The sequence below is a fragment of the Leucoraja erinacea genome, chromosome 29 (genome assembly GCF_028641065.1).
Source record: "Leucoraja erinacea ecotype New England chromosome 29, Leri_hhj_1, whole genome shotgun sequence".
Lineage (NCBI taxonomy): Eukaryota > Metazoa > Chordata > Chondrichthyes > Rajiformes > Rajidae > Leucoraja > Leucoraja erinaceus.
The window spans coordinates 16,193,502-16,218,749 of record NC_073405.1 but is presented as its reverse complement, the minus strand read 5'-3'; the positions used below and the strand labels follow the sequence as shown (position 1 = coordinate 16,218,749).

Below are 25,248 nucleotides of genomic sequence, written 5' to 3'. Positions count from 1 at the left end.
TCTATTTTGTCCTTTACATTAATGGAGCAAAATAATAGGAAATTAATTTAAACAACATAGGAAAGTAATTTCAATATGTTTTGCCCGGAGCTCTGCTCCGCAGCTTGGGCAGTATTGACAGACTGGTCGTCCACTCTTATACCCCGGAAGTGTTTAGTGGAACTGATGCTTCTGCTGTTCTCCTGTTTCCAGCCATTTTGTACACGCTGATAATGTCTCTTCCTTCATTTCACCGCCGATTGGCATTGAAACCCTTGGGGATGATTCTTGGCTATGGCCTTCTTTGTGGTAGAGGTGGCCTCACACCCACACCCCACCCAGGAAAGGACTCGGGAACATCACTGAGGGTGGGGGGAGGTGTTCCATGTTAGTCACCTGGGCAGTCATTCAAATAGTGGATAACAGATGGGATGAATACACTTAATTTAGTTTAGTTTAGTTTGAGATACAGTATGGAAACAGACCCTTTGGCCCACCAAGTGCATGCCGACCAACAATCTCCCGTATGCTAGTTCTCTCCTACATGGCATAGTCCTACCCCATCCTCAACGTTGTGCTAGTTTCACTGTCGTCCTGGTGAGTTTCATTGTCTGGATTCACCTAGTCCACAGCTAACAATGGACCGTTTCCTTGATCATCGTTACTTTTTGCATATCTTTCATTCATATGTTCGGACAACTCTCACCGTTTATGTCTTTTGTTTTCCTTTCCCCAGCCTTTCAGAATGTAGCGGATGTGTAGGAAGGAACTGCAGATGCTGGTTGAACCGAGGATAGACACAGAATGCTGGAGTAACTCCGCGGGACAGGCAGCATCTCTGGACAGAAGGAATGGATGACGTTTCGGGTTGAGACCCTTCGTCAGGCTGATGTCAGGAGAAAGAGAAACGAGAGATATAGACAGTGATGTAGAGAGATATAGAACAAATGAATGAGAGATATACAAAAAATTAACAATGATAAAGCAAACAGGTCATTGTTAGCTTTTTGCTAGGTGAGAATGAGAACCTGGTGCCGCTTGTGTGGGGGGAGGGGTGGAGAGAGAGAGAGTGCAGGGGTTACTTGAAGTTAGAGAAATCAATATTCATACAACTGGGCTGTAAGCTGTCCAAGCAAAATATGAGATGCTGTTCCTTTAATTTGTGATTAGCCTCACTCTTACAATGGATGCCTAGAACAGAAAGGTCAGTGTGAGAATGGGAAGGGGAATTAAAGTGTTTGGCAACCCGGAGATCAGGAAAGTCCAGGCTGGCTGAACAAAGGTGTTCAGCGAAATGATTACCCAGTCTACGTTTGGTCTCGCCGATGTATATGAGTCCACATCTTGAACAACAGACACAGTGGATGAGGTGCAGTTGAGCTTCTGCCTGACCTGAAAGGACCGTCGCATTCCTTGACACGGTCGAGGGAGGAGGTATAGCGACAGGCGTTGCATCTCCTGTGGTTGCAGGGGGAGGGGATGGTTTGGGTGGGAAGGGATGAGTTAACCGGGGAGTTGCGGAAGGAACGGTCTTGCGGAAGGTGGAAAGGGGTAGGATCCCGTTGGAGGTGGGGAAAATGTAGGAGGATTATCGGAAAAGCTGGAGAGACTCAGCGGGTGCAGCAGCATCTATGGAGTAAAGGAAATAGGAAACGTTACCTATTTCCTTCGCTCCATAGATGCTGCTGCACCCGCTGAGTTTCTCCAGCTTTTTTGTGTACCTTCGATTTTCCAGCATCTGCAGTTCCTTCTTAAACCTTTTTCGGAAGGTTGTAAAAGATACAGTCAGAAACACGGAACTGCAGATGCTGGTTTCCAAAGAACACACAAAGTGCTGGAGTAATTTAGCTGGTCAGGCAGCATCTCAATCACTTCTTGCAATACTGAAACCGGAGAAGTTTCAGTGATAAGTTGATATTGACCTGAAATGTTAACTACCTGACTGACATGCTCTGCGTTAGTTCATGTTCTTGAGTCAGAGGAGCAGAATTAGTCCAAAATTGCATTAGTCGCAGAAACTGGCATTTCACGTTCCAGTGTTATTTTTCCTTGCTGTTCCTTCATCTCTCCCTACTTACATTTCCTTCAAACCTCACAGATCGACTGAGATTAACAATCTTTCACCGCCCTCTGTTGACTACTTGTGTATCTTCACTTCCATCTGATCACCAACACTCCCATCGCTCCCTTTACACCTGACCCTAGTTTCCATCTGTTTCCCAACTTTGCCTTGCTCCGATGAACATTGACTTCACTTCCAGTGATGCTTCCCTGACCTGCTGAATAGTTCCAACAATTTTTTGGTTTTATTTCTGTTCTAAGTTAAACTGATTCCATTCACAGCTGGTCGCAGTCGCAGAACAACCTGCTTAAAGCCACACAGTCACTTGATCATGGGTCTGTTTCACGGGACCTCAGGAGTTCCTATGGCTGTTTCCAGAGACCAGCAAAGATTTGCGGTTATTTTCACATCATCTTGCTTCACACTGGCCAACTCCTGTCCCCTGGCCCAACTCCTGTCCTGAACCAGGTGGCTCGGCATTGCCACCCGATCTGCCCTCTGACTGGTTAGCACGCAACAAAAGCTTTTCACAGTACCTCAGTTCACGTGACAATGGACAATAGACAATAGGTGCAGGAGTAGGCCATTCGGCCCTTCGAGCCAGCACCGCCATTCACCGTGATCATGGCTGATCATTCACAATCAATACCCTGTTCCTGCTTTCTCCCCATATCCCTTGACTTCGTTATCTCTAAGAGCTCTATCTAACCTTAGATTCTCTGGATTCTTGAAAGCATCCAGAGAATTGTCTTCTGAGGCAGAGAATTCCACAGATACACAACTCTCTGGGTGAAAAGGTTTTCCCTTATCTCCGTTCTAAATGGCCGACCCCTTATTCTTAAACTGTGGCCCCTGGTTCTGGACTCCCCCAACATCGGGAACATGTTTCCTGCCTCTAGCATGTCCAATCTCTTAATAATCTTATATGTTTCAATAAGATTCCCTCTCATCCTTCTAAATTCCAGTGTATACAAGCCAAGTCACTCCATTCTTTCAACATATGACAGTCCCGCCATCCCGGGAATTAACCTTGTGAACCTACGCTGCACTCCCTCAATAGCAAGAATCTCCTTCCTCAAATTTGGAGACCAAAACTGCACATAATACTCCAGGTGTGGTCTCACTAGGGGCCTCTACAACTACAGAAGGCCTCTTTGTTCCTATACTCAACTCCTCTTGGTATGAAGGCCAACATGCCATTAGCTTTCTTCACTGCCTGCTGTACCTGCATGCTTACTTTTAGTGACTGATGTACAAGGTCCTTCCCCTTTTCCTAACGTGACGCCATTCAGATAATAATCTGCCTACATGTGCTTGCCACCAAAGTAGATACCCTTACATTTATCCACATTAAACTGCATCTGCCATGCACCCAACCTGTCCAAGTCACCCTGTATCCTCATAGCATCCTCCTCACAGTTCACACTGCCCCCCAGCTTTTTGTCATCTGCAAATAAGCTAATGTTGCTTATAATCCCTTCATCTAAATCATTAATGTATATTGTTACTGGCTGCGGTCCCAGCACCGAGCCTTGTGGTACCCCACTAGTCACTGTCTGCCATTCTGAAAGGGACCCGCTAATCCCTACTCTTTGTTGAACTAAACCAAACTGAAACTGAAACTGAAACTGATCCTCCTTCCCACCTCCGCCTGCCCTACCTTCCACCTGCAAAGTGAAGTTGTAGCCTTCACTGAGAAGTGTTTCTGAAGGTAGCTGTGCAGGGGGTATTAATGTGACTGTTTCTTTGTCTTCCTATGGGTTAAAAAAAATGGAGAGGGTCAAAAGAAATTCAGCATGAATCACAATCCATTAAAAGAGCAGAGGATCTCGGATTGGATGACGTAGCAGCTGCAGGCCTTCTGGCGGGCCGTGGAGAAGCCGGGCCCAGAGACTCGCGGGTCGAGCCTGGGACCTGGGTCAGCGCTATGGAGGCGAGGCATACGGTACACAAGCAAAGAATTTCACTGTGACTTGTCACGTGTGACAATAGAGTATTCAATTCAATTCAATTCAATTCAGGTGCTGAGACATTGGGAGTTTCAATCCTGCATCAGCTTCACTATAACTAGTATGCCTGGCACCTGCATCTAACTGAATTGCCCCTTTGTGTGCAAGTTGCACACCCACTGGAAGAATGATATTCAGATTGTCGGTGTCATCAATCTGTGTGCATCATCATCCGTTGCTTCCCTCACTCACATTCCCCGAACGCCTCGTGTGCTCCTGATCACAGCACTGAGCACGGCAGCCCGCCTCACTAACACTTAGTGAATTCACTTCACCACTGCATTCATTCTAACAAAATAGCAAAGGCACAAAGAAATCCTGGATTTATTAAAACCACAGACAAGGTACAGGAAACAAAGAAGTAAGTGGAACGCGAGGCCATGAAGACCTTGTGTCTGTTTATGAAGTTGACAAAGAAAACTTCTGGCACTTAGGTTGAATCCGAGTGCTGTGTGCACTCTGGGGTAATTCAACTAGAAAAGGTGCAAAGAAGATTTCCGAGATTTTTAACCAGGACTGGAGGGATTGAGTTCTAAGGAGAGGTTGGATAGGCTAGGGCATGTTTTCCCTGGTATGTAGGAGGCTGTTGCTAAATCACGAGCGGCATAGATAAGGTGAACAACAACAGTGTTTTTCCAGGGTAAGGAGTCCAATGCCAGAGGGCATAGATTCTAAGGTGAGAGGGGACCTTGTAGAAACTTACAAAATTCTTAAGGGGTTGGTCAGGCTAGATGCAGGAAGATTGTTCCCGATGTTAGGGAAGTTCAGGACAAGGGGTCACAGCTTAAGGATAAGGGGGAAATCCTTTAAAACCGAGATGAGAAGAACATTTCTCACACAAGTGTGAATCTTTCTAGTTGAGGCCAGTTCATTGGCTATATTTAAGAGGGTAAGGATGTGGCCCCAGGGCCATGGAGGGCAGGCAGTACGGGATACTGAAGGTGATGAGGGGAATGGTTTAAAAGGCACCTCGAGGGCCGAATGGCCTACTTTCACATTTCTATGTTGCTATGTTCTGTACCTGAGGGGCATTTTTTCACATAGCTGCAGATGTGGATATGGAACAAGCTGCCTGAGGTAGGGGTGGGGGGTCTACAATTATGTCACCTAGCCAAGGGAAAGGATAGGAAAGGTTAGGTGGAATGTAGGCCAGGCATAGGCAAGTTGGATAAGCTCGGTAAGGCAATGTTGTTGGCATAGATGAGTTGGGGCGAAGGGTCCATTTCCACATTGTGTAACCCTATGACTCTACAAGTTGGAATGGTGTGTTCACTCCTCATAGTCAAGACCAATCCCAGTGTAACTTCGGTCAACAAAAATTAAATCATCCTGTTAGAACCAAGATCAAATTCAAATGTGAGTAAAGTGAACCATCTTATACAAGAAGAATTCACTTACATTTGTCCCATTTTGATATATTTTCTCAGAGTCTTTAAAATTTGAAAATGTAAGTCTGATTAATTAATGACTATTAGTGGATTTAGATCTTTTTTACAGGTGATGCCCGTTTTTGGACCTTCTCCATCACTTGGAGGGCTTGTGAGGCATTTATATTGGGAATTAGTGTGGCTTCGAGAAGGGAATCCATGGAGCAACACCTACACCTAGTGGTGGAAAGATGAGATTGCAACTCGAGAGTGAATTCTGTTGCAGTTTGTGACCTTTTCAATTGAAATCATGTCAGGACTAGAGCTGTTTGAGTGAATAAAATGGGAGGCAGAAAACCTGATGAGAATTTTGAATTATAAGAGGCCTTAGAGGAGGGGACAATGTGCAAGAAGCTATCGAGCCCATCCTGAGTGGATGATAATAGATAGAACTCTTCATCGAGACCGTAGTTAGAGTAATATTTTGAGTTAACGAGTAGTTTATTGAAGGAACTTTAATTTCTGTTGAAACATCAAGAACTGGAGTTCATGGTTTAAACTGCATGTGGTTTGGAATACAGAGCTCCTGTTTAGGGTTCAGAAGTTCATTTCGCACATTGGTGATTTCATGTAACATCTTGTGTCAGAGTTTGCGTCATGTTTTGTGTTTATATTTAGTCATAGATTTCTGTGAGGTTTTACATGCAAGGCAGTGCCTGCACCGTAACACAAGAGGCTGCAGAGAGAGGTGGGCACAGTCCGATCCATCACGGACACAGTCTTCCCCACCATCAAAAACATCTGTGTTGGCATCTGTGGCGCCATCTAGTGGTTGAGTCACTTATAGATCGAACCCTCGTCATTACAGATGGAACGGTCACGTGTCTGAGTTTGGCGGGAGTTTGGGAGTAAAGATCGTCATCGGTCCACGGGTGTGTCCTGCAGCAGCAGCAGGGACCTTGCTCGAGCTCTGACTTAGCACGCGTGTGTTTAACAGTTGTATTATCAGGCACGGCAATCGCTATCAAAACATGAGGGGGACACAGTTTCTTGGCGGCCGCGCGCGCATGTGCACACACGTGAGGCTTCGGGCGTGGGCGCTGTGGACGGTAACATCGGGAGCTGACCTGGTTGGTGACCGACTCCGAACTCCAGCAACAGCAGCTTCATCCGCCCCGAATCGTGGGGCTTGAATCTGCCCGTTCACGGGGGCTTTTCATCGGCTGGCGGGGGCTTCAACATTGGGAGCCTCGATCGCCTCGATGCAGCAGTTTGATTTTAAGCCGCGCCGGGTGCTGAAAGGACCTGCGAACGGGTCGATTCAGCCCTTAGAAAGCGTTTGATAAAGTCCGAATTACAAAACATGGGGGGGGATTGTCCCCCACCTCTCAAAGCTTGGGGGGGGGGGGGGGGTGTCCCCCTGTCCCTCCCCCCCCAGGATTTCCACCCATGTTTGCCAATAAAGATCATTTTATTCACGAGGCGTGAATTACTACACATCTATCAGACAGAATCCCCATCATCCAGGCCACGGCCTCTTCTTTACACTACCATCAGCCAGGAGGTACAAGGGCCTGAATCACAGACACAGAGGTACAAGGGCCTGAATCACAGACAGCAGGTTCAGAGACAGCTGCTCTCCTACAACTATCAGGTTCTTGAAACAACCTACACACCCCCAATCCTACCTTGACAACAGAACACTATGGTTCATCTCTTGGCCTTGTTTTTTTCAATTATGTTTTTGTAGGAATGTCCTGTTTTTTTGCAGTCATTCTTTTTTTGTGCAATTTTATGTGTAATTTATCAATCATTTATTTTTGTGGGCTTATCAGAGTTAATATGTTGAATTTTCCAAAGTCCACAATCATCTAGTCTTATGGAGTAGATTCAAAAGTTTCATTATCCTCAGGTAGGCCAAATTGTATCATCATGAAGATGACTACTGTTGAAGATGGTAGGTAATTGATCCTATTTTAGGTAGCTGAGGGGGAAACAATTAGGTTGGGGAGTTGAAAGATATATGTAGAAGAGAGCACTGGGTAACAGAACTGATAGGAATGTTCTGGGTGCTGGCATGGACACAGTGGGCTGAAGGGCCTCCTATGTTGGTAGTTCTCTGGATGCTTTCAAGAGAGAGCTAGATAGGGCTCTTTAAAATAGCGGAGTCAGGGGATATGGGGAGAAGGCAGGAATGGGGTATTGATTGGGGATGATCAGCCATGATCACATTGAATGGCGGTGCTAGCACGAAGGGCCGATTTGCCTACTCCTGCACCCATTGTCTATTGTCTATTGTCTAAAATATGAGGGGAAAGAAAATGAAATAGGTTCCCGTTAGTCTCCTGGATGCAAGGGGACCTTCCAGGTGGGACATGATCCATGGGTCAGAGTTGGAATGATAAGAGGTGGAGTGTAATATTAAACAGAATTTGCTGTGTGTCTGCACTGGGAATAACCAGCAATATATCCTCACCAGTCGAGGTCAGCCTCATCATCCTACAGGTTAATACTGCTACAAACCAATCAATTACAAGGTAAAACACACACCAAAACTGTGCAAAATGTCCTTCAGGCAGAGTAAAATGGTGTTGTGCATAAATGCACAAGGGATACTCTAGTCACGGGTGAGATGGATGGATTCATGTGGAGGTCGATGGGTTTGGGAACCTGTTGTGGTGCCAGGCCACAACCCTGTGGTGTGGGCTTCAATTGTAGCTGAGGGACAGTGTGTTTGGAAGGGCTGCAGCAATGGATGACAATGGGATCTTGGAGATACTCTGACAGTGGAGTGTATTGGACGTAACCACTGATCTGGGTGGGCTCCTGAGATATCAAGAAGACTAGAGCTCAGAGACATGGCCAATCCGGCCCAGTAGCTGCTGGTTTAACAGGATGTCCAAGGAAAAGAGGAAACCTTTACCCAATGCTCCATATCTGGGAAGAATGAGTGCCTGGGAAGAGAGCTTTGCTAACACAGATAACCATTGAGATAGGGCCAGTGATCAGCAGCACATATATAGCTGAAGTCTGAGCAAAGCCCATCTGAAGTAATATGCATGACCTGGGCTGTTGGGTGGAAGAAGTGAATGAGTACAAGTCTTTCAGAAGAGGAAGCTCGGAAGTTCGGTCACCATGTGCAGTGGCTGCGATCATAAAGGTGGGCAGGTGGATCCAACAGTGTTGGGCCAAGAATGCGAGAGGGGATTTCACATCAGTGTCCAAAAAGATGAGCTCCGCATTGCAACGTTTTGGAGCTGATCTAAAGTTGGTCTAAAGATCCCATCCTTTTGCCTTTGGTTTGGGTGTAACAATGTCTGCTCAGTACACTGTTGCCAAGGTGGGAGTGAACATTGTGGCAACTGAGTTGCTTGGTCTGGAAACGGCTTGAGGAAAGGGTCTGAAGAAGGGTCTTGACCCGAAACATCACCTATTCCCTTCCTCCAGAGAAGCAGCCAGGCCCGCTGAGTTTCTCCAGAATTTTGTGTCTATCTTTGGAGAGGAAAGGTCAGTTATTGGCTTCCCAGCTTCGCGAGGGCCAGCAGAGAGACGGAAACATCTGCAGTTCACGGGAGCTGCTGGGAATTGCAATGTAAAACAGTGTGTGCGAGACTAGAAGATGGGAATCTAATCTAGAAATTATTACAGCCTTTATGATACTTGGGAATATTTTGGGAGCAATGTAATTACTGTTGCAATCAGTGTGGTAATTAATCAGGCTGTGTTATAGCGATTACAATTGATGATAAGAAATGCATGTGATATTCTGTAATCATGGCTACATATTGTTAAAGTAACTCTTTGGTTGGTAATGTGCAATTTGTCAAGTGAAGTATATTGGAGAAGTAATTTATTGGGTTCATTGGCATCAGGTATCTGGTTTTAAGTTTATATTGCTGTGTAGCTGAGTGGATTTGAAAATGAATAGATCAATATTTAGTTAACTTTACAGTTGTTTACTGTCTATAAATGTGCTTCATGCATGATTATTTCTACAATATCATATTGCATCGAAGTAGCAAATTGATGGTTTGATTGAATCTACATAGACAATTATATTTAAAATAGGTTCGTTATATTTTTAGAGCACCTGTAGAACATAATAATTATGTGTGGATTACTGTGTAACGGAGTCATACGACTCAGAAACAGGTCCTTTAGCCCATCAATGTGTTTACTTGCCTTTTGTCTTTCTTGCGGTCTGTCTGTCTGTCTGCCTCCCTCTCTCTCCCTCTCTCTCCTCTCTCTCTCCTCTCCCTCTTCTCTCTCTCTCCTCTCTCCCCCTCCCCCTCTCCCTCCTCTCTCTCTCTCTCTCTCTGTCTATCTCTCTCTCTCTCTAACTACCCGTCTTTCTGCTGTTCTCTCTGTCTATCTCAGTATCCCTGTCTCTATACCTGTCTGCCCATCTCTCTAGCTGCACCCATATACAGGGTGTCCTGTCCATCAACGCTGAGCTGGGGTGGAAGATTGCAACCTTCACGTGGTCCACCCTGTTTTGACTAATGCAATCAACCCGACGTGCACAAACAAATAGATCAAATAGAACAAGTTGACTTGCAACTTTAGGCTGTGCATGCCATACGCAAGAAGAAGAAGTGCTGAGCTGTCCATTTTCTGCAAGTCATTGTAAAGTTTACAAGTGTTTCCTTCAGCCATTGTGAAGTCAAATGATAATCACAACAGATTGATGATTTAATTACTGTTACTTATTACAACAGGATAGGGGCCATTAAACCCATCAGGTCCTTGCCAGCTACTAGCTGAGCAATCCCCTCAGTCTTGTTCCTCTTTTGTTTGTTTCCTTGTGACACATCCTCACACACATATCCATCAACTCCCTATTACACACAATGGTCAATTAACCTAACTGTGCTTCTATAGGACGTGGGAGGAAACCAGTCCCCCAAGGGAAACGAACATGATCGAGGTCAGGATCGAACCCTGGTCGCAAGATCTGTATGGCAGCAGCACTAACTGCTGCACCACTCTGCTTGTAAAGGGCACTCTGGCTGCAAGTGTGCAACCAATTATCTTCACTTCCCCTCACCCCTTTGTCTTCAACGATATGTCCCTGGCCTCCTGTTATTTCTTATCAATGTGATCAATATGCCCCCATCAATGTGCCCCCATCAAGGTGATATCAGCCCCATAGACCCAACTCTACATCACCACCATCTCCTCTGACACGCTCATTATCTCGGTGTTGTCAGCTTGTGAGAAATTGAGCCACATTACTCTTTATAAAGATTAAAGATTCAGCATCCTCCATGCCTGATTCAGAAAGGGATACCTCAGAAACAGGCCATTCGGCCCACCATGCCCATTCCATCCATCTAGGCTCATCCCATATACCCACACGTTTGCGCAAATATCCCTTTATCCAATCCTTGTTCAACCCAGGCTAGGTTGATGGTGTTTAAGAAGGAACTGCAGATGCTGGAAAATCGAAGGTACACAAAAATGCTGGAGAAACTCAGCGGGTGCAGCAGCATCTATGGAGCGAAGGAAATAGGCAACGTTTCGGGCCGAAATGTTGCCTATTTCCTTCGCTCCATAGATGCTGCTGCACCCGCTGAGTTCCTCCAGCATTTTTGTGTACCCTAGGTTGATGGTGCCTCACTTACTGGAATTGTGGGCCCTCCCTGGTCCTGAACTGAGGGTCTGGTCCTTCCTTGAGGTTTCTCTGTGACACCCTTGTCCCCACCCTTGTGTTCCCCAACCTCTACCTAGATGCTGCGCTGGTTGACCTCTGGAAAAGCGAGCACAGCAGGAACAATCCCCCCCCCATACATCCTGAGCAGCACTACACCTCTTGGACCATGGTACGGAACTGGTCGATAATTTAACATTCTCATCATGTCCTGAATCCTTTGCGAGGTTTGCAAGTCCATCTCTGTGACAGTCATCACCTCCCGAGCTCACGATTCCGATGCTGCGACATCTGGCCCTCTGCACAGACCCATTTTCCATTGCTCCACCGTTAGGAGCAGCAGCTTCAGTGGGATCCCTTGCCTACTTATATTGCCATCTCTCAAACCACCTTAGGATTGTCGCTGATCCCTTCTCCATGCCTCTGGTCTGGTGTCAGTATTTGCCTCACTCTGCTACAAGGCATGTGTTACTGCACTAACAATGATGTGTGAAGGTAAATTGCTTTTGTGTACATTAGCTATAAACTGTTTGCTTTTGCCTCGTGTGGAGTCCAATACATTTGTGTTCAAATCCCTTTCCCTACAATGATCTTGTAGGCTAATCAGACACAGGATCTAGGGGACCTGCTGCTTTGAAAACGTAGCTAATATCATGAAAGATCCACACCACCATAGCTATTTTTCACCCAGAGTTGTGAATCTGTGGAATTCTCTGCCACAGAAGGCAGTGGAGGCCAATTCACTGGATGTTTTCAAGAGAGAGTTAGATTTAGCTCTTAGGGCTAAAGGAATCAGGGGATATGGGGAAAAAGCAGGAATGCGGTACTGATTTTAAATGATCAGCCACGATCATATTGAATGGTGGTGCTGGCTTGAAGGGCCGAATGAACTAATCCTGCACCTCTTTTCTATGTTTCTGTTTCTATCTCATTGTTAACGTTGTTCTGGTAAAGATTGTTCCAGATGTTGGGGAAGTCCAGAACAAGGGGTCACAGTTTAAGGATAAGGGGAAAATCTTTTAGGACCGAGATGAGAAAAATATTTTTCACACAGAGAGTGGTGAATCTCTGGAATTCTCTGCCACAGAAGGTAGTTGAGGCCAGTTCATTGGCTATATTTAAGAGGAAGTTAGATGTGTCTCTTGTGGCTAAAGGGATCAGGGGGTATGGAGAGAAGGCAGGTACAGGATACTGAGTTGGATGATCAGCCATGATCATATTGAATGGCGGTGCAGGCTCGAAGGGCCGAATGGCCTACTCCTGCACCTATTTTCTATGTTTCTATGTTGAGGAGGAGTTTCCAGGTGCTTCAGATCCATTACCTCCAAGTTCAATAACAGTTTCTCACCATCAAGCATCACAGCCACACCCAGAGTCTGCAAATACCACTCATAACTGTTAATTCTATGCTTTTTCATTGATTGAAAGATGCAGCATGGAAACAGGCCCTTCGGCCCACCGGGTCCATGCTGACCCGTTCAAACTAGTCTATGTTATCCCATTTTCTCATCCACTCCCTACACACTATTACTGTTATTTACCAAGGCCAATTAACCTACAATCCACATCGCACGTCTTTGGGATGTGGGAGTAAACCGGAGCACCCGAGGGAAACCCACGCGGTCACAGTCAGGATTTCGTTGTCTAAATGCATTTTGTTGTCTCTGCAAACTCAATTAAAATTGAATCTGAATCTGAATCTGAAGGACGGGCAAACTCCACACAGGCGGCACCAGAGATCAGGATCAAACCCAGGTCTCTGGTGCTGTGAGGCAAGTTCAGCCAAACCCAACGTCAGTGCCTCCGTGTTTTGTTTTGAATGGTGCCTGTCCCCCGTGTGATTCCAGTCATCTTTTATTAATGTAATTGCATGGACTATCACCTCCAGGCAGCTCTCGGCGAGGCGAGCAGCGTGCTGGGGGTAATGCGGCCAGTCTCCAGTAGGGGCACAGTGACACTGCTGTAAACGGGGGCTTGGAGCTGAACAAACACAGGACACAGCCACTGAGATGTGAAGCTGTTCGCTGATATCAGCCTGTCAAAGCAGGGGGGGCTCTCTGAGTGAAACAAACACCCTCCGACTGTGCACACAGACCCGACTGCACCTCCTCCCAACCAGGATCACAGAGAGACTCCCCTCCGTCAGCATCAGCAGCGCAGAGTGAATGGCACTGGCAATGGAGTAAGTGGTTTTAAACTGATCCTATGGAATAGGCTATTGATCCTAGCGTCCGGTGTGGGTGGGAGTGGATATATCATTAGACTGCTGTCTGTGGGAACGGTGTACACACTGGTGCTGTAAGGCTGGGAGATTCAGTGCATTGCATTCAGCTGCGATTGCATTGTGGTCACACCTATTCTTTGTTGCAGCGTGCTGGGTTGGATTGTATTTTGATTTCAAATACAGTACTGAAATGGCTGGGATTTGAGGGCAGCTTCCCACTGAATCCCAATATGGCTGCATCACCGAGGATCTCCTCGCAGCTTACAGTGGATGCTTATTTCCAGTCAATATCGGGGCTGTACAAGTGAAGATTCATTATTTTATGGAAGAAGGAATGTAACGGCGTGATCCATTGTCTCCGCCCGTCCAGTTGTAAGCCGATGCTCCCTCCTAACAGAAAGTTAGCGGCTTCATTCCTCTCTACCTATTTCTTGGGTGTACCCAGGATACAAATTAACCGTTTATTGGACGATTTATTTCAGCGTGGCACCTGAGATAGTTTAACGCTTTCGGGCGGAATGATTTTGTTGTCTCCATGGCCTGAATTTCAATGTTGTGAGCAGTTTGAATAACAGCTTGGCATTTTGAGAAATGTTGTACTAGGCGGGTTTGGGAAATGCAACCCCCCTCCCCTGCAGCTGTGTGGGTAGGGTGGGCGGTGAAGGGAGGGGAGGAGAGGTGCTTCATTTGACTTCAGCACCCAGAACACCAGCCTGTCAACCGGGTGAGGGTGCCAGTTATTTACTAGCTACCCGTCAGCTGAAGGGCCGCGGGTAACCTGTGTGCAGTCTGGGGCTTGGACAACGCGCTACATTGGCCCCAACCTGCCTTGGCTGTGCCAACCACTGCCCCCAATGCGTGAACCATTCTTTAGGCGTTAATTAATTGATTGAACGATACAGCATGGAAGCTGGCCCTTCGACCCACCAATTCCACGCTGATCATTGATCAGAACCATTTTATTTTCAAAAAGGCCATGGCTACACTTTTGATTTGTTTTTTTTTCTCAAAAAGGCAGGCATAGCTGGAACCCATGCCAGTTGTGAAGAAGGGTCCCAGCCTGAAACGTCACCCATCCTCTTTCTCCAGAGATGCTGCCTGGCCTGCTGTGTCTAATTGATCAGCCATTCACACCAGTTCTGTGGTATCCCACCTTACCCAACACTTCCTACACACAAGGCGTAATTTACAGAGGCTAATTAACCTACAAGCCCACATGTCTTTGGGATGTGGGAGGAAACCGGAGAACTCAGTGGAAACCCACGAGGTCACAGGGAGAACTTGGAAACTCCACACAGACAGAACCTGAGATCAGGATCGAACCTTGGTCTCTGGCACTGTGAGACAGCAGCTCTACCAGCTGTGCCACTGTGCCGTCCTGTGCTGCACTGCGCTTTCCTTGGTGTTCAAGCAACTGTAGGAGCCTCACCAATTCATGCTCCCAGCTTATATGTATAGTCATAAAATACATACAGATGATGTACACCTGCATGTGTACATCCACATGCACGCAAATACACTCTAACATATGAACATAACATACATGTTACCTCATGCACAGGTGCACAAACATTAACAAATAAACGTATATGTGCACCCAAGTTACAGTACACATGAAAACTCATACATGTACATCTATGAGCAAATGTTTACATGTAGGCACACACACACATGTATATGCATCGACATATGCAAACATGCAAGGTCAACTTTGGCCAATTTTTTTGAAATCAAAATAATCAGACCCTTTTCCCACGGTGGAAACGTCAAGGGGGGCATCTTAAAATTAGTGGGGAACATTTAAAAGGAAATGCGCTTTAAAGGGCAAGTTTTTTTGTAAGAGAGTGCTGCATACCTGGAATGTGCTGCCAGGGATGGTGGTGGAAACAGATACAATAGTGGTATTTAAAAGGCTTTTCGATATGCAGAAGGCCATGTGGTGAATGGAGGGACTTGGATCATGTGCAGGTGGAAGAGATTAATTTAATTTGGCTTAATGTTTAGCACAGACAATGTGGGCCGAAGGGCCTATTCCTTTGCTCTACTTTTCCATGTTCCTCTTAGTTACTCACAGATCCCAAGGCCAGGTATTGTGCCTGAACTAACTCCCAGCTCTATTGCAATTCCATGCACTGAATGGGAAATTGTGCTAACTCAGTGTGTTCAGTAACAGCTTAGCGCATCAATGATGGGCATCTGCTTATACAGGTGAATTACTGCCACCAGGCAGGATATGTTCAGAGTGTTTACTACAGACAATCATTTCTGAGAGTATTGAAGCAGTGCCATTGGCAATGTACGGTGGTTAATGATGTTAGAGCTGACACATGTTCATGCGTTGAAGTTGTGTTGCACAGGCATGCCTACAATATGAATTGGAGATTTGTTGTAAAGGTATCCCCACAGCATGCCTTGGAGTATCATTACACAGAGGGGGCTGCAGAGCTCATTGGAGGCATGGTTGTCAGCTGTGTCTGCAGCATGCATTGGAGTTGTGGTGTTCAGATGTGCCCGCGGCATGCACTGGAATCTTGTTTTGTTGCGAGCCATTTGGAGTAGGGACATGCATGTGCAAAATTCTGCTGCACACCACATCCAAAATACAGTTGTGCACAAAGACTGTTCCTCCATGGTGTCACACCACAGTGGACAATGGGGGTTGTGGGGGAGGTGTAGGCGGGCAGGTTGCGGTGGGATGGGGGAAGAGTGGGAGTGGGAGTGATCAACAGAGAATGAAACATGGGTGGAGTATGAGTGCATCAAACTTATATACCGAAGATCAAGGGGGCTGGGGAGGTTTGTAATGAAGGATAAAGTGGGAGGATTGGGGTGGGGAGGTCAGAATGGACTGGTGAGAAGATTAAGGTGAATAGGAGTCTGGGTGGGCAGTGAGTGAACGACTGGGAAACGTGGAGAGGAGATCAGTGCCAGGACGTTGATCAGTAAACTGAGGACAAGATTGGGTGAGGTGCCAAAGAACACTTGGGCAGGGTTCCTGGGGAACACTAAAATGTAGGAAGGAAATGCAGAGCCTGGTTACACTGAAAGTTGACACAAAATGCTGGAGTAACTCTGGAGCATCTCTGGAGAATAGGAATAGATGACGATTTGGGTCGAGACCCTTCTTCAGACTGAGGGTCAGGGGAGTGGGACACTAGAAGTATGAAAAAGAACAGAACAAATCAGAGCCCACACTGATGGCCATGGAGCCCACAACAGTTCATTGTTGGCTGTGGAGGAGGTGATGATGAAGGGATATGAACAGTGAATGGCTAGGGTGCGAGAGGGACAGAGAAAGAGGGAATGCAAGGTTTATTTGAAATTAGAGAAATCAATATTCATACCACTGGGTTGTAAGCTGCCCAAGCGAAATATGATGTGCTGTAGCCTTATGCCCCTGTCCCACTTAGGAAACGTGAACGGAAACCTCTGGAGAATTTGCGCCCCATCCAAGGTTTCCATGCGGTTCCCGGAGTTTGCAGGTGGTTGCCGGAGGTTGCAGGTAGTGGAAGCAGGTAGGGAGACTGACAAAAACCTCTGGGAACCTCCGGGAACCGCACAGAAACCTTGGGTGGGGCGCAAAGTCTCCAAAGGTTTCCGTTCAGGTTTTCCTAAGTGGGACAGGGGCATTACTGTGACAGTGGAGGAGGCCCAGGACAGGAAGGTCAGTGTGGGAGTGGGGAGGGAAGTTAAAGTATTGGGCAACCAGGAGATTGCGTAGGCCAATGTGGACTGAGCGTAGGTGTTCAGCAAAAATGGTCGCCCAGTCTGCACTTGGTCTCACCAATGTATAAGAATGGACTCGGTGTGGTCCGTGGTCCAAATGTAGGTCAAAGAGTTAAATTGTAAAGGTGAGGTGGGAATGACTGCCCTTCACAGCCTTTGACCAAGTGTGACATCGAGGCACCCTGGTAAAACTGACCCATGGGAATCAACCAGAAAATCACCCAGTGGCTTGGGTCAGAGCTCACACAAAGGAAGAAGGTTGTTGTTGTTGTTGGGGATCAATCATCCCAGCCCCAGAACATCATTGCAGGAGCTTTGGCCCATCCATCCAGTCACTTGTTCTCAATCATATGGTAAACCATTAACAATTCACAAAAATTGCCACGGTCCAGTTACATTCACAATTTTTCCTACAGCAGGATAACATTCAGACATGGGTTGAAAAGTGGTAAATAATGTTCAAACTAGAAAACTGCGGGTTGAAAAGCATCCTTAAAAAGAGAGTGTCTTACTGCCTCTCCTTGACACTCAATGTCTTTACCAATGCTGAGATTCCCACCATCAACAGTCTGGGAGACACCATTAAACAGAAATTCAGAACAGCCATATAAATCCAGTGGCGACAAACGCATATCAGAGGCTGAAACATAGAGACATAGAAACATAGAAAATAGGTGCAGGAGTATGTCATTCGGCCCTTCGAGCCTGCACCGCCATTCAATATGATCATGGCTAATCATCCAACTCAGTATCCTGTACCTGCTTTCTCTCCATACCCCCTGATCCCCTTAGCCACAAGGGCCACATCTAACTCCCTCTTAAGTATAGCCAATGAACTGGCCTTAACTACATTCTGTGGCAGAGAATTCCAGAGATTCACCACTCTCTGTGTAAAAAATGTTTTTCTCATCTCAGTCCTAAAAGATTTCCCCTTTATCCTTAAACTGTAACCCCTTCTTCTGGACTTCCCCAACATCGGGAACAATCTTCCTGCATCTAGCCTGTCCAACCCCTTAAGAATTTTGTAGGTTTCTATAAGATCCCCCCTCAATCTTCTAAATTCTAGCGAGTACAAGCCGAAGATAGGCACAAAGTGCTGGAGTAACTCAGCGAGTCAGGCAGCATCTCCGGTGAAAAGAAACATGACGTACGGAACCCTTCTTCGGACTCTTCCTTTCTCCAGAGATGCTGCCTGACTGCTGAGTTACTCCAGCATTTTGTGCCTATCTTCAATGTAAACCAGCATCTGCAGTTCATTCCAATGCAAATCAGAGGCCGGTAACCTTGAGGGGAGTGACTCGCCTCCTGGCTGCATAAGGTCTGTCAACCATCTACAAGGTACATTGGCATGCTCTATGTTGCCTGGAAAAGTTCACCCTTAACTACCCATCAGAAGCCCAACACTAACCTGGGTAATGCAACCACATGATTGGCACGCCATCACCACCCTCATCACCCTCATCAGTGCCACCTGCATTCTGCGCCTGCTGTACATGAAGAACTTGTACTTCTGGCTAGAATAAGCTGCAACCCTGTATTAGCAGATGTGAACCAGCTGTGGTTTTCTACTGAAACTCACCATCGAGTGATGACAGGAAGCCCTTGTGATTCCAAGTGCAATGATGAAGAGGATCTGACTCTGAAAAGGGCATGGGCCTAGAAATTCCATTGAGCAGTCCAATGGTTTTATGTTCTACATATTGTGTAGTTTTATCTAACACATTGCTGGAATGCTCTGTGTGATGGCCATGAGCATGGTCAACTCAGTTGCTGTCCTCTGTGCATATGATGCATGACTAATGGTATATGCATACTTTGGTTTGTGCATGTCTGATGCATGTACATTGTGGGGCTGGGTTACATGAGCGAAAGATCAGGACCTCCTCCTGTGATAAATAGAGGGCTCACCTCCATCCGGGGATTAGCCCAATGATGAGTTTATATAGGTCCATCAAACATGCTTGATTGTAGCAAAGTGAACACTGTAATCGCCAAAGGTTTTGGAGAACATGTCCAGCGATCCCTGAAGGACAGAAGGTAGACACAAAGCGTTGGAGTAACTCAGCGGGTCAGGAAGCATCTCTGGAGAAAAAGGATGGGTGATGTTTTGGGTCGGGACCCTTCTTAAGAAGGTAAATGGGGTACATTTTTTGTCATGTATTTACTGGATGTTGGCATTGCCAGCAGAACTAGCTTTTATTGTCCAAATGGAACCTTCCTTGAAAAGCAGCACAGTGGCGCAGCTAGCGGAGCTACAGCTTCACAGTGTCAGAGACTCGGGTTCAATCCTGACCTCGGGCGCTGTCTGTGAAGAGTTTGTACATTCTCTATGTGCCCAGGTGGGTTTCCTTTGGGTGCTCTGGTTTCCTCCTACATCCCGTAGATGTACGGGATTGTACGTTAATTGAACTCTGTAAATTCACCCTGGTGTGTAGGGAGTGGATGCAATTGTGGGATAACATAAAACCAGTGTGAACAGGTGATCGATGGTCAGGATGGACCCGGTGGCCCTTAGGGTCTGTTTCCATGCTCTATTTCTAAACTAAACTAAAACTAAGATGGTTACGACTCACCATCTTGTGCTGCTACAGTTCTTCTGGTGAAGATGCTGCAACAAGGCTGGTACGGAGGAGCGACATTCAGTGACAATGAGGGACTAGTGACACATCTCATGGGGATGTTGCAGATGATGGTTGCTGCCCTCTATTTTTTTGCTGTTAAAAGTTGTGACTTCCTCAGACACTTTGAAGTGACTTTGGAAGTAGCTGTGGTGCATTTTACAGATGAATGTAACATAAACAATAAATATAAGGGATGGGCTGTGCCATCTTGCTCTACCATTGGCAGCATGGCAGCAAATACACTACACTGGGACATGCACACACACAGACCAGCACAAGACAAATATACACTGGGAAAAATACACATCGAGCACCACTGGGGCACATACACAGGGAACTCCACTGGACAATCACATACAGACCTCCAGCAACACAGTAGGATAGATTGGTTCTAAGGTGCAGTTGAGTAAGAGGGTTGTTCACTTCCCTGTAGCTCATGTGCCCCTGATGTTCCAGCAGATGGTCTCAGCAGAAGTTGCTGGGCATCACAGCACAGCGCACTATATGGCCTGGCACACCAGGTGGAACGAGAGAGACCTGGAGAGACCAAGCAACACAAAGCTGTGGCATGAAGAGATGCAATGTCATTAGCCGTTGGCTGGATTTCACCGTGATTTATGGCCGTATGTTTTATTCCTGCTGATAGTTTGGCTGGCAGACGGGGATTAATGGACTAACTCGGCAGTATTTTTTCAAAATTCACCGTTAGATCATAGCAAAAATCTGCCTCCCCATCAGGCTCCAGCTTTAAGCTCGTAATTTAGATGCTCACTGCTAAACCACAGGGGACTTCCTGGTTTTGGAGTGTGTGAAGAATTTCCAATCATCTTTCTGGCAATGTTGCATTCAAAATGCAATCAAAATGTTGAAAGAAAGAAAGAACTTGCATGTCACAAATTCACACTGTTAGGATATCCTAATGCCCCTGTCCCACTTAGGAAACCTGAACGGAAACCTCTGGTGACCTTGCCCGCGACCCAAGGTTTCCATGAGGTTGCCGGAGGTTTTGGTCACTCGCGTGGAAAGCCTCGAGCTGGATCGACCGAAGTGTGAGCTGCATCTACCGACCAAAGGTCCTATAGGATCTTTGCTACCGACTGCACACACACACACACACATACACACACACACACACACACACAAACACACACATACACACACAAACAGACACACACACACACACACACATGCACACACACACACACACACACACACACACACACACACACACACACACACACACACACACACACACACACACACACACACACATACGCACACACACACACATACACACACACACATACACCTACACACACACACACACACACACACACACACACACACACACACACACACACACACACACACACACACACACACACACACACACACACACACACACACACACACACACACCTACACACACACACACACACACACACACACATCACGAAGGTGGGGGCCATGGAGAGCGGAGGAGTGCTGTCTGCGCGATGAAGAGGAAGGTAAAGGGCTGCCACGGAGCACGGTAAGTCCTTTAGAGAGTACAGGGGAGGGGGGGGAGAGAAAGGGGGAGAAGGGGAGAGAATGGGAGAGAGAAGGGAGAAGGGGAGAGAAGTGGGGAGAAGGGGCGAGGAGGAGGAGGGAGACAAAGTGGAGACAGTTTTAAGAAGTTTAGCAGACATTTTACCTTCCGGTGGGTCTTCTAGGTCGTGAAACTCCAAGGAGTTAATCAAAATGGCCGGTCAGTGAAGGAGATGGCCTTCGACTGCCTGTAAGTAAATAGCGACCCCACTCCACTGGCTTCGACCAAACGACAACTTATTTTTAGTCAAGGCCGGTTTTGATTATGTTGAAATAATCGAAGCAAGCTAGAAGAAGCCTCAACCACACGGAAACCACTTTCGACCATTAAGGAGAGTGACCAAAACCTCCGGCGACCTCATGGAAACCTTGGGTCGTGGCAAAGTCACCAGAGGTTTCCGTTCAGGTTTCAAAAGTGGGACAGGGGCAAATATGTAATTCTCAGCCAGCTAAATCTTTTAAAAGTATGGTTTACTATTGTAGAGCAGGAATGTATTGGAAGTTTTCACAAGCAGAGTGGGAACCATGCACTCTCCATTACCTGTTTGCTTGGAACATTTCTGGAGCAAGTTGACAAATACCCATCAACATGGTATTTTGTACTCAGGCGGAGTCCTTCAGTGACGGGTCCACTTGAAGATCCAGTGGCCCAGCGTCCTTTGTAGTTTGATGCTCTCAGGTTTTCTGTTGCATGAAACTCCACGTTTTAACCAGGGTGGAGGAATATTCACAAAGCCCTCATCACAATCTGAAATGAATGCGGAAAGCATCATTGTGAAACTTGTGATCGAGGTCACACTTGTAAGGAGATGTTCTGGGGCTGAAGCGTCAAAGGTTACGGGGTGAATGTTGTTGAGGGAAAAATAGATCAGCCATGAGCAGACTCGATAGGCCGAATGGTCTAATTCTGCCCCTTTATCTTATGGTCTTATTTGGCTGCAGATTATTTTTTGGGGAAACAACAAAAAATCACCATAAACCCAAGGATCTATACTGTACAAAAACAGGCCCTTTGCCCATGATGTTGGTACTTTCGGCTGATCCCATTTGCCCCATAGCCCTCTAAAGCCTTCCTGTCCCTGTATTTGTCCATATGTCTTTCTACCACCAGCCAGCTGTAGGAAAGATGCCATTAATCTAGAAAGATTGCGAGAAAGGCTTACAAAGATGTTGCTAGAACTCGAGGGACTCAGTAATAGGAAGAGCTTGGGCAAGTTAGGACTTTATTCCTTTGAACATAAGAGACTGAAGGGTGATCTTATAGAACTGTATAAAATCATGAGGGGAATAGATAGCGTGAATAGACACAGTCTTTTTCCCAGGGTTGAGGAATTAAGAGCAAGAGGGCATAGGTTTAATGTGAGAGGCCAATTACTTAATAGGAAATTAAGAGGAAACCTTTTCACACATAGTGTAGAACATATGGAACAAGGAAGTGGTTGAGGCAGATTCTTTATTTAAAATACATTTGGACAAGTACATGAATAGGACAGGTCTAGAGGGATATGGGTCAAATGTGAGAAAATGTGACTTGCTTCAATGGGCATCCTTGTCGACAACAGCGCCTGCTTCCGTGATGTATCACTCTGTGATAGTTGCTGCACACGAGGCTTTTGGGAAAAGGTTCTCAATTGACATCTACATTGTCCACTCATCAAAAGAGACCAAACTCAGCTGATCTCTGTCAAGAGAAAGAAAACACTCAAAAATGCCAAATTTAAACCAAAAAAGACTGCTTTTATATCATTAAGATTTGAGGATCTAGTGTTGAGGACAAGGGATCCATTGCAGTTGCCACATTGTTTAAATGCCTGTGGAAAATACATGCCTTTGAGAGTGATGATGGGGAGGTGGGGGTTGAGGCCATGTTTCTTGGGCTCTCAGAGGTTTTAATAGATAATGTGAAAGACTCAAAGGATTTGGGTATATTGTTGTTCTGGGTGTGACTCCTATCCAAAGGTGTGTGGTATTTAACATATTTGATTTGTCAGTCTGCACATAAGGAAGGAAGGATAATTGAATAGTGTAGTGTAGTGCATGAACCTAGGGTCGTAGATCCACCTGAATAAACATTTTTTACAGCTAGTGTATAAAGGCCATGTTTACACTTGGAAAATAGTTGCTGGCCATAATGACTCTGACCTGTGGGAGCAACGCGAGTCCTTGCATTGCATTGGAATCCAAGCTAGCCAGTGCACATGATAAGAGTGGCAGGGACGTTCCAGCACAGCTCAATATGTTAGAGTCTGTCCAAGTACTACATCAAGTATAGATCAATGGTCAATGGGTTCAGTTCAGAGTTCAGAGTCCATGTCCAGTGTAATGAACAGAAAGACTGGGATAGGAGTAGACAAATCTGAATGAATGGGGACTTGTTCCAAATAAATGAGGTTCAGCATCTTTTACAATTAATAGTTATATTTTGTTATAATTAATAGTTATATTTTGTAATAATCTGGTCGCTGGTGGAAATGTATCTTCTCTGGATTCTTAGTCCAGTGATAATATGCGCCTTAGCGTCTTTGCACTTTAATGGTTAAGTCACATTTAACAAGTCAGATTTTTGGGGGTGATTGTAATTAAAGTAGCAGATGGTGGAATGTAAAAGAATGCAGTTTATAATGTTTCTATATTCATTGAACAATGTGGGTTCCACAGGCTGAACCAATATTGAATTGCTCATCCTTGTTACCCTTGAGAAGGTGCTGATGATCGACTTCTTCAACTGCAGCCATCCTCGTGCATACATCTATAACACTTTTAAGGAGAGAATTCCAAGATTTTGACCCAGCGACTGTGAAGGAATATATTTCCACTCGGGGGTGTGTGGCTTGGAGGGCAATTTCCAGGTGGTGGTGCGTCCATAATAATGCTGCCTTTGTCCTTTTAGCGAGTAGTAGTCATGGGTTTGGACTTCTATACTTTCCTTGTGTGATAGGGTTTCATACAAGAAACCCATGGGCCAGCCAATCATCTGGCATACCCTTGGGTGGCTGCCTCACTGCGAATGCAGCGCCGGAGACCCGGGTTCGATACGGGTGCTGTCTGTATGGAGTTTGTATGTTCTCCCCGTGACTAATTAGGCAGTGAAAGTCAGAGAATTGGGCATCTGGGTTTGTACGCAAGTTGGAAAGAATGACAAGTGGCATCCCACTGGAATATGTGCCAGGCATTAACTAATCACTATGAGGATACAACTTTGGATAGTGTGAATCTTTCCATTTTGTACCAAAATCAGACTAATTTCATGGCATAGAGTCATGTGTTAGTAAGATGGTGGAAAGCTGGAAACAAGTGGAGCTCAAGGAGATTTAGGCCTCCACGTCAACAATTAAAAGGTAATAGCCTGATACAAGCAATAATTCGAGTCAGTGTATTGTCATCCTCAGGAAGGATGACATTAGCTGCCTTCTTTTAATGCCAAATCTCCTCAGACTTCTGAGGAAGTACAGACATTGATGAGCTTTAGAAAAATATATTTGCTCATTTAGAGACCGCATACAAAGGAAGAAAGGAACATGAGTGGATGTTCAACTCTTTAAGCTAGTTTGGTCGATCAATGATATTACAGATGACTAACATGCTTGACATTGACCGAGGGGGGCCTACTACTAATGTCACCCCCTATATCTGGAGGGTCAGAATAAGGGAGGGAGGAAGCGTTTGCCATGACCTCAGGAAGGATGTAGTGGCTTGGATCGAATAAGTGTGGATTTGCCAGAGCATTTCCATAGCTCCAAGTTGGATTAGGAGGAGAGGTTCCATGAAGTAGATTTGGATTCACTGGAATGTAAAATGGAGACTATTAAGACAAGGAGAAAACCTCAAGATCGGAACTGAGGCACTGAAAAGGAAAGTTGGAAAATGTTGATGTCTCCATCAAACAGTTGTGGCTCTCAGTTTACTGAATAATTAAAATCAAGATGTGTGAGTTCTTACCAGGAAAATAAAAGGACAAGCATGTTAGTCATCTGTAATGTCATTGTAGGACCAAACTAGCTTAAAGAGTTGAACAGCCACTCA

At 45.9% G+C, this 25,248-nt stretch overlaps 1 protein-coding gene across 1 annotated transcript in view; it reads left to right on the top strand.

The window, feature by feature from the left end:
* Positions 1-13,039: 13,039 nt before the first annotated feature.
* The window catches only part of palm1a (paralemmin 1a), a 133,837-nt gene continuing 121,628 nt past the window's right edge, over positions 13,040-25,248 (top strand). Inside the window, exon 1 of the mRNA XM_055658752.1 lies at positions 13,040-13,249. Coding sequence (XP_055514727.1) covers positions 13,233-13,249 — 17 coding nt within the window. The 5' untranslated portion in view covers positions 13,040-13,232. The remainder of the gene's footprint in view (positions 13,250-25,248) is intronic.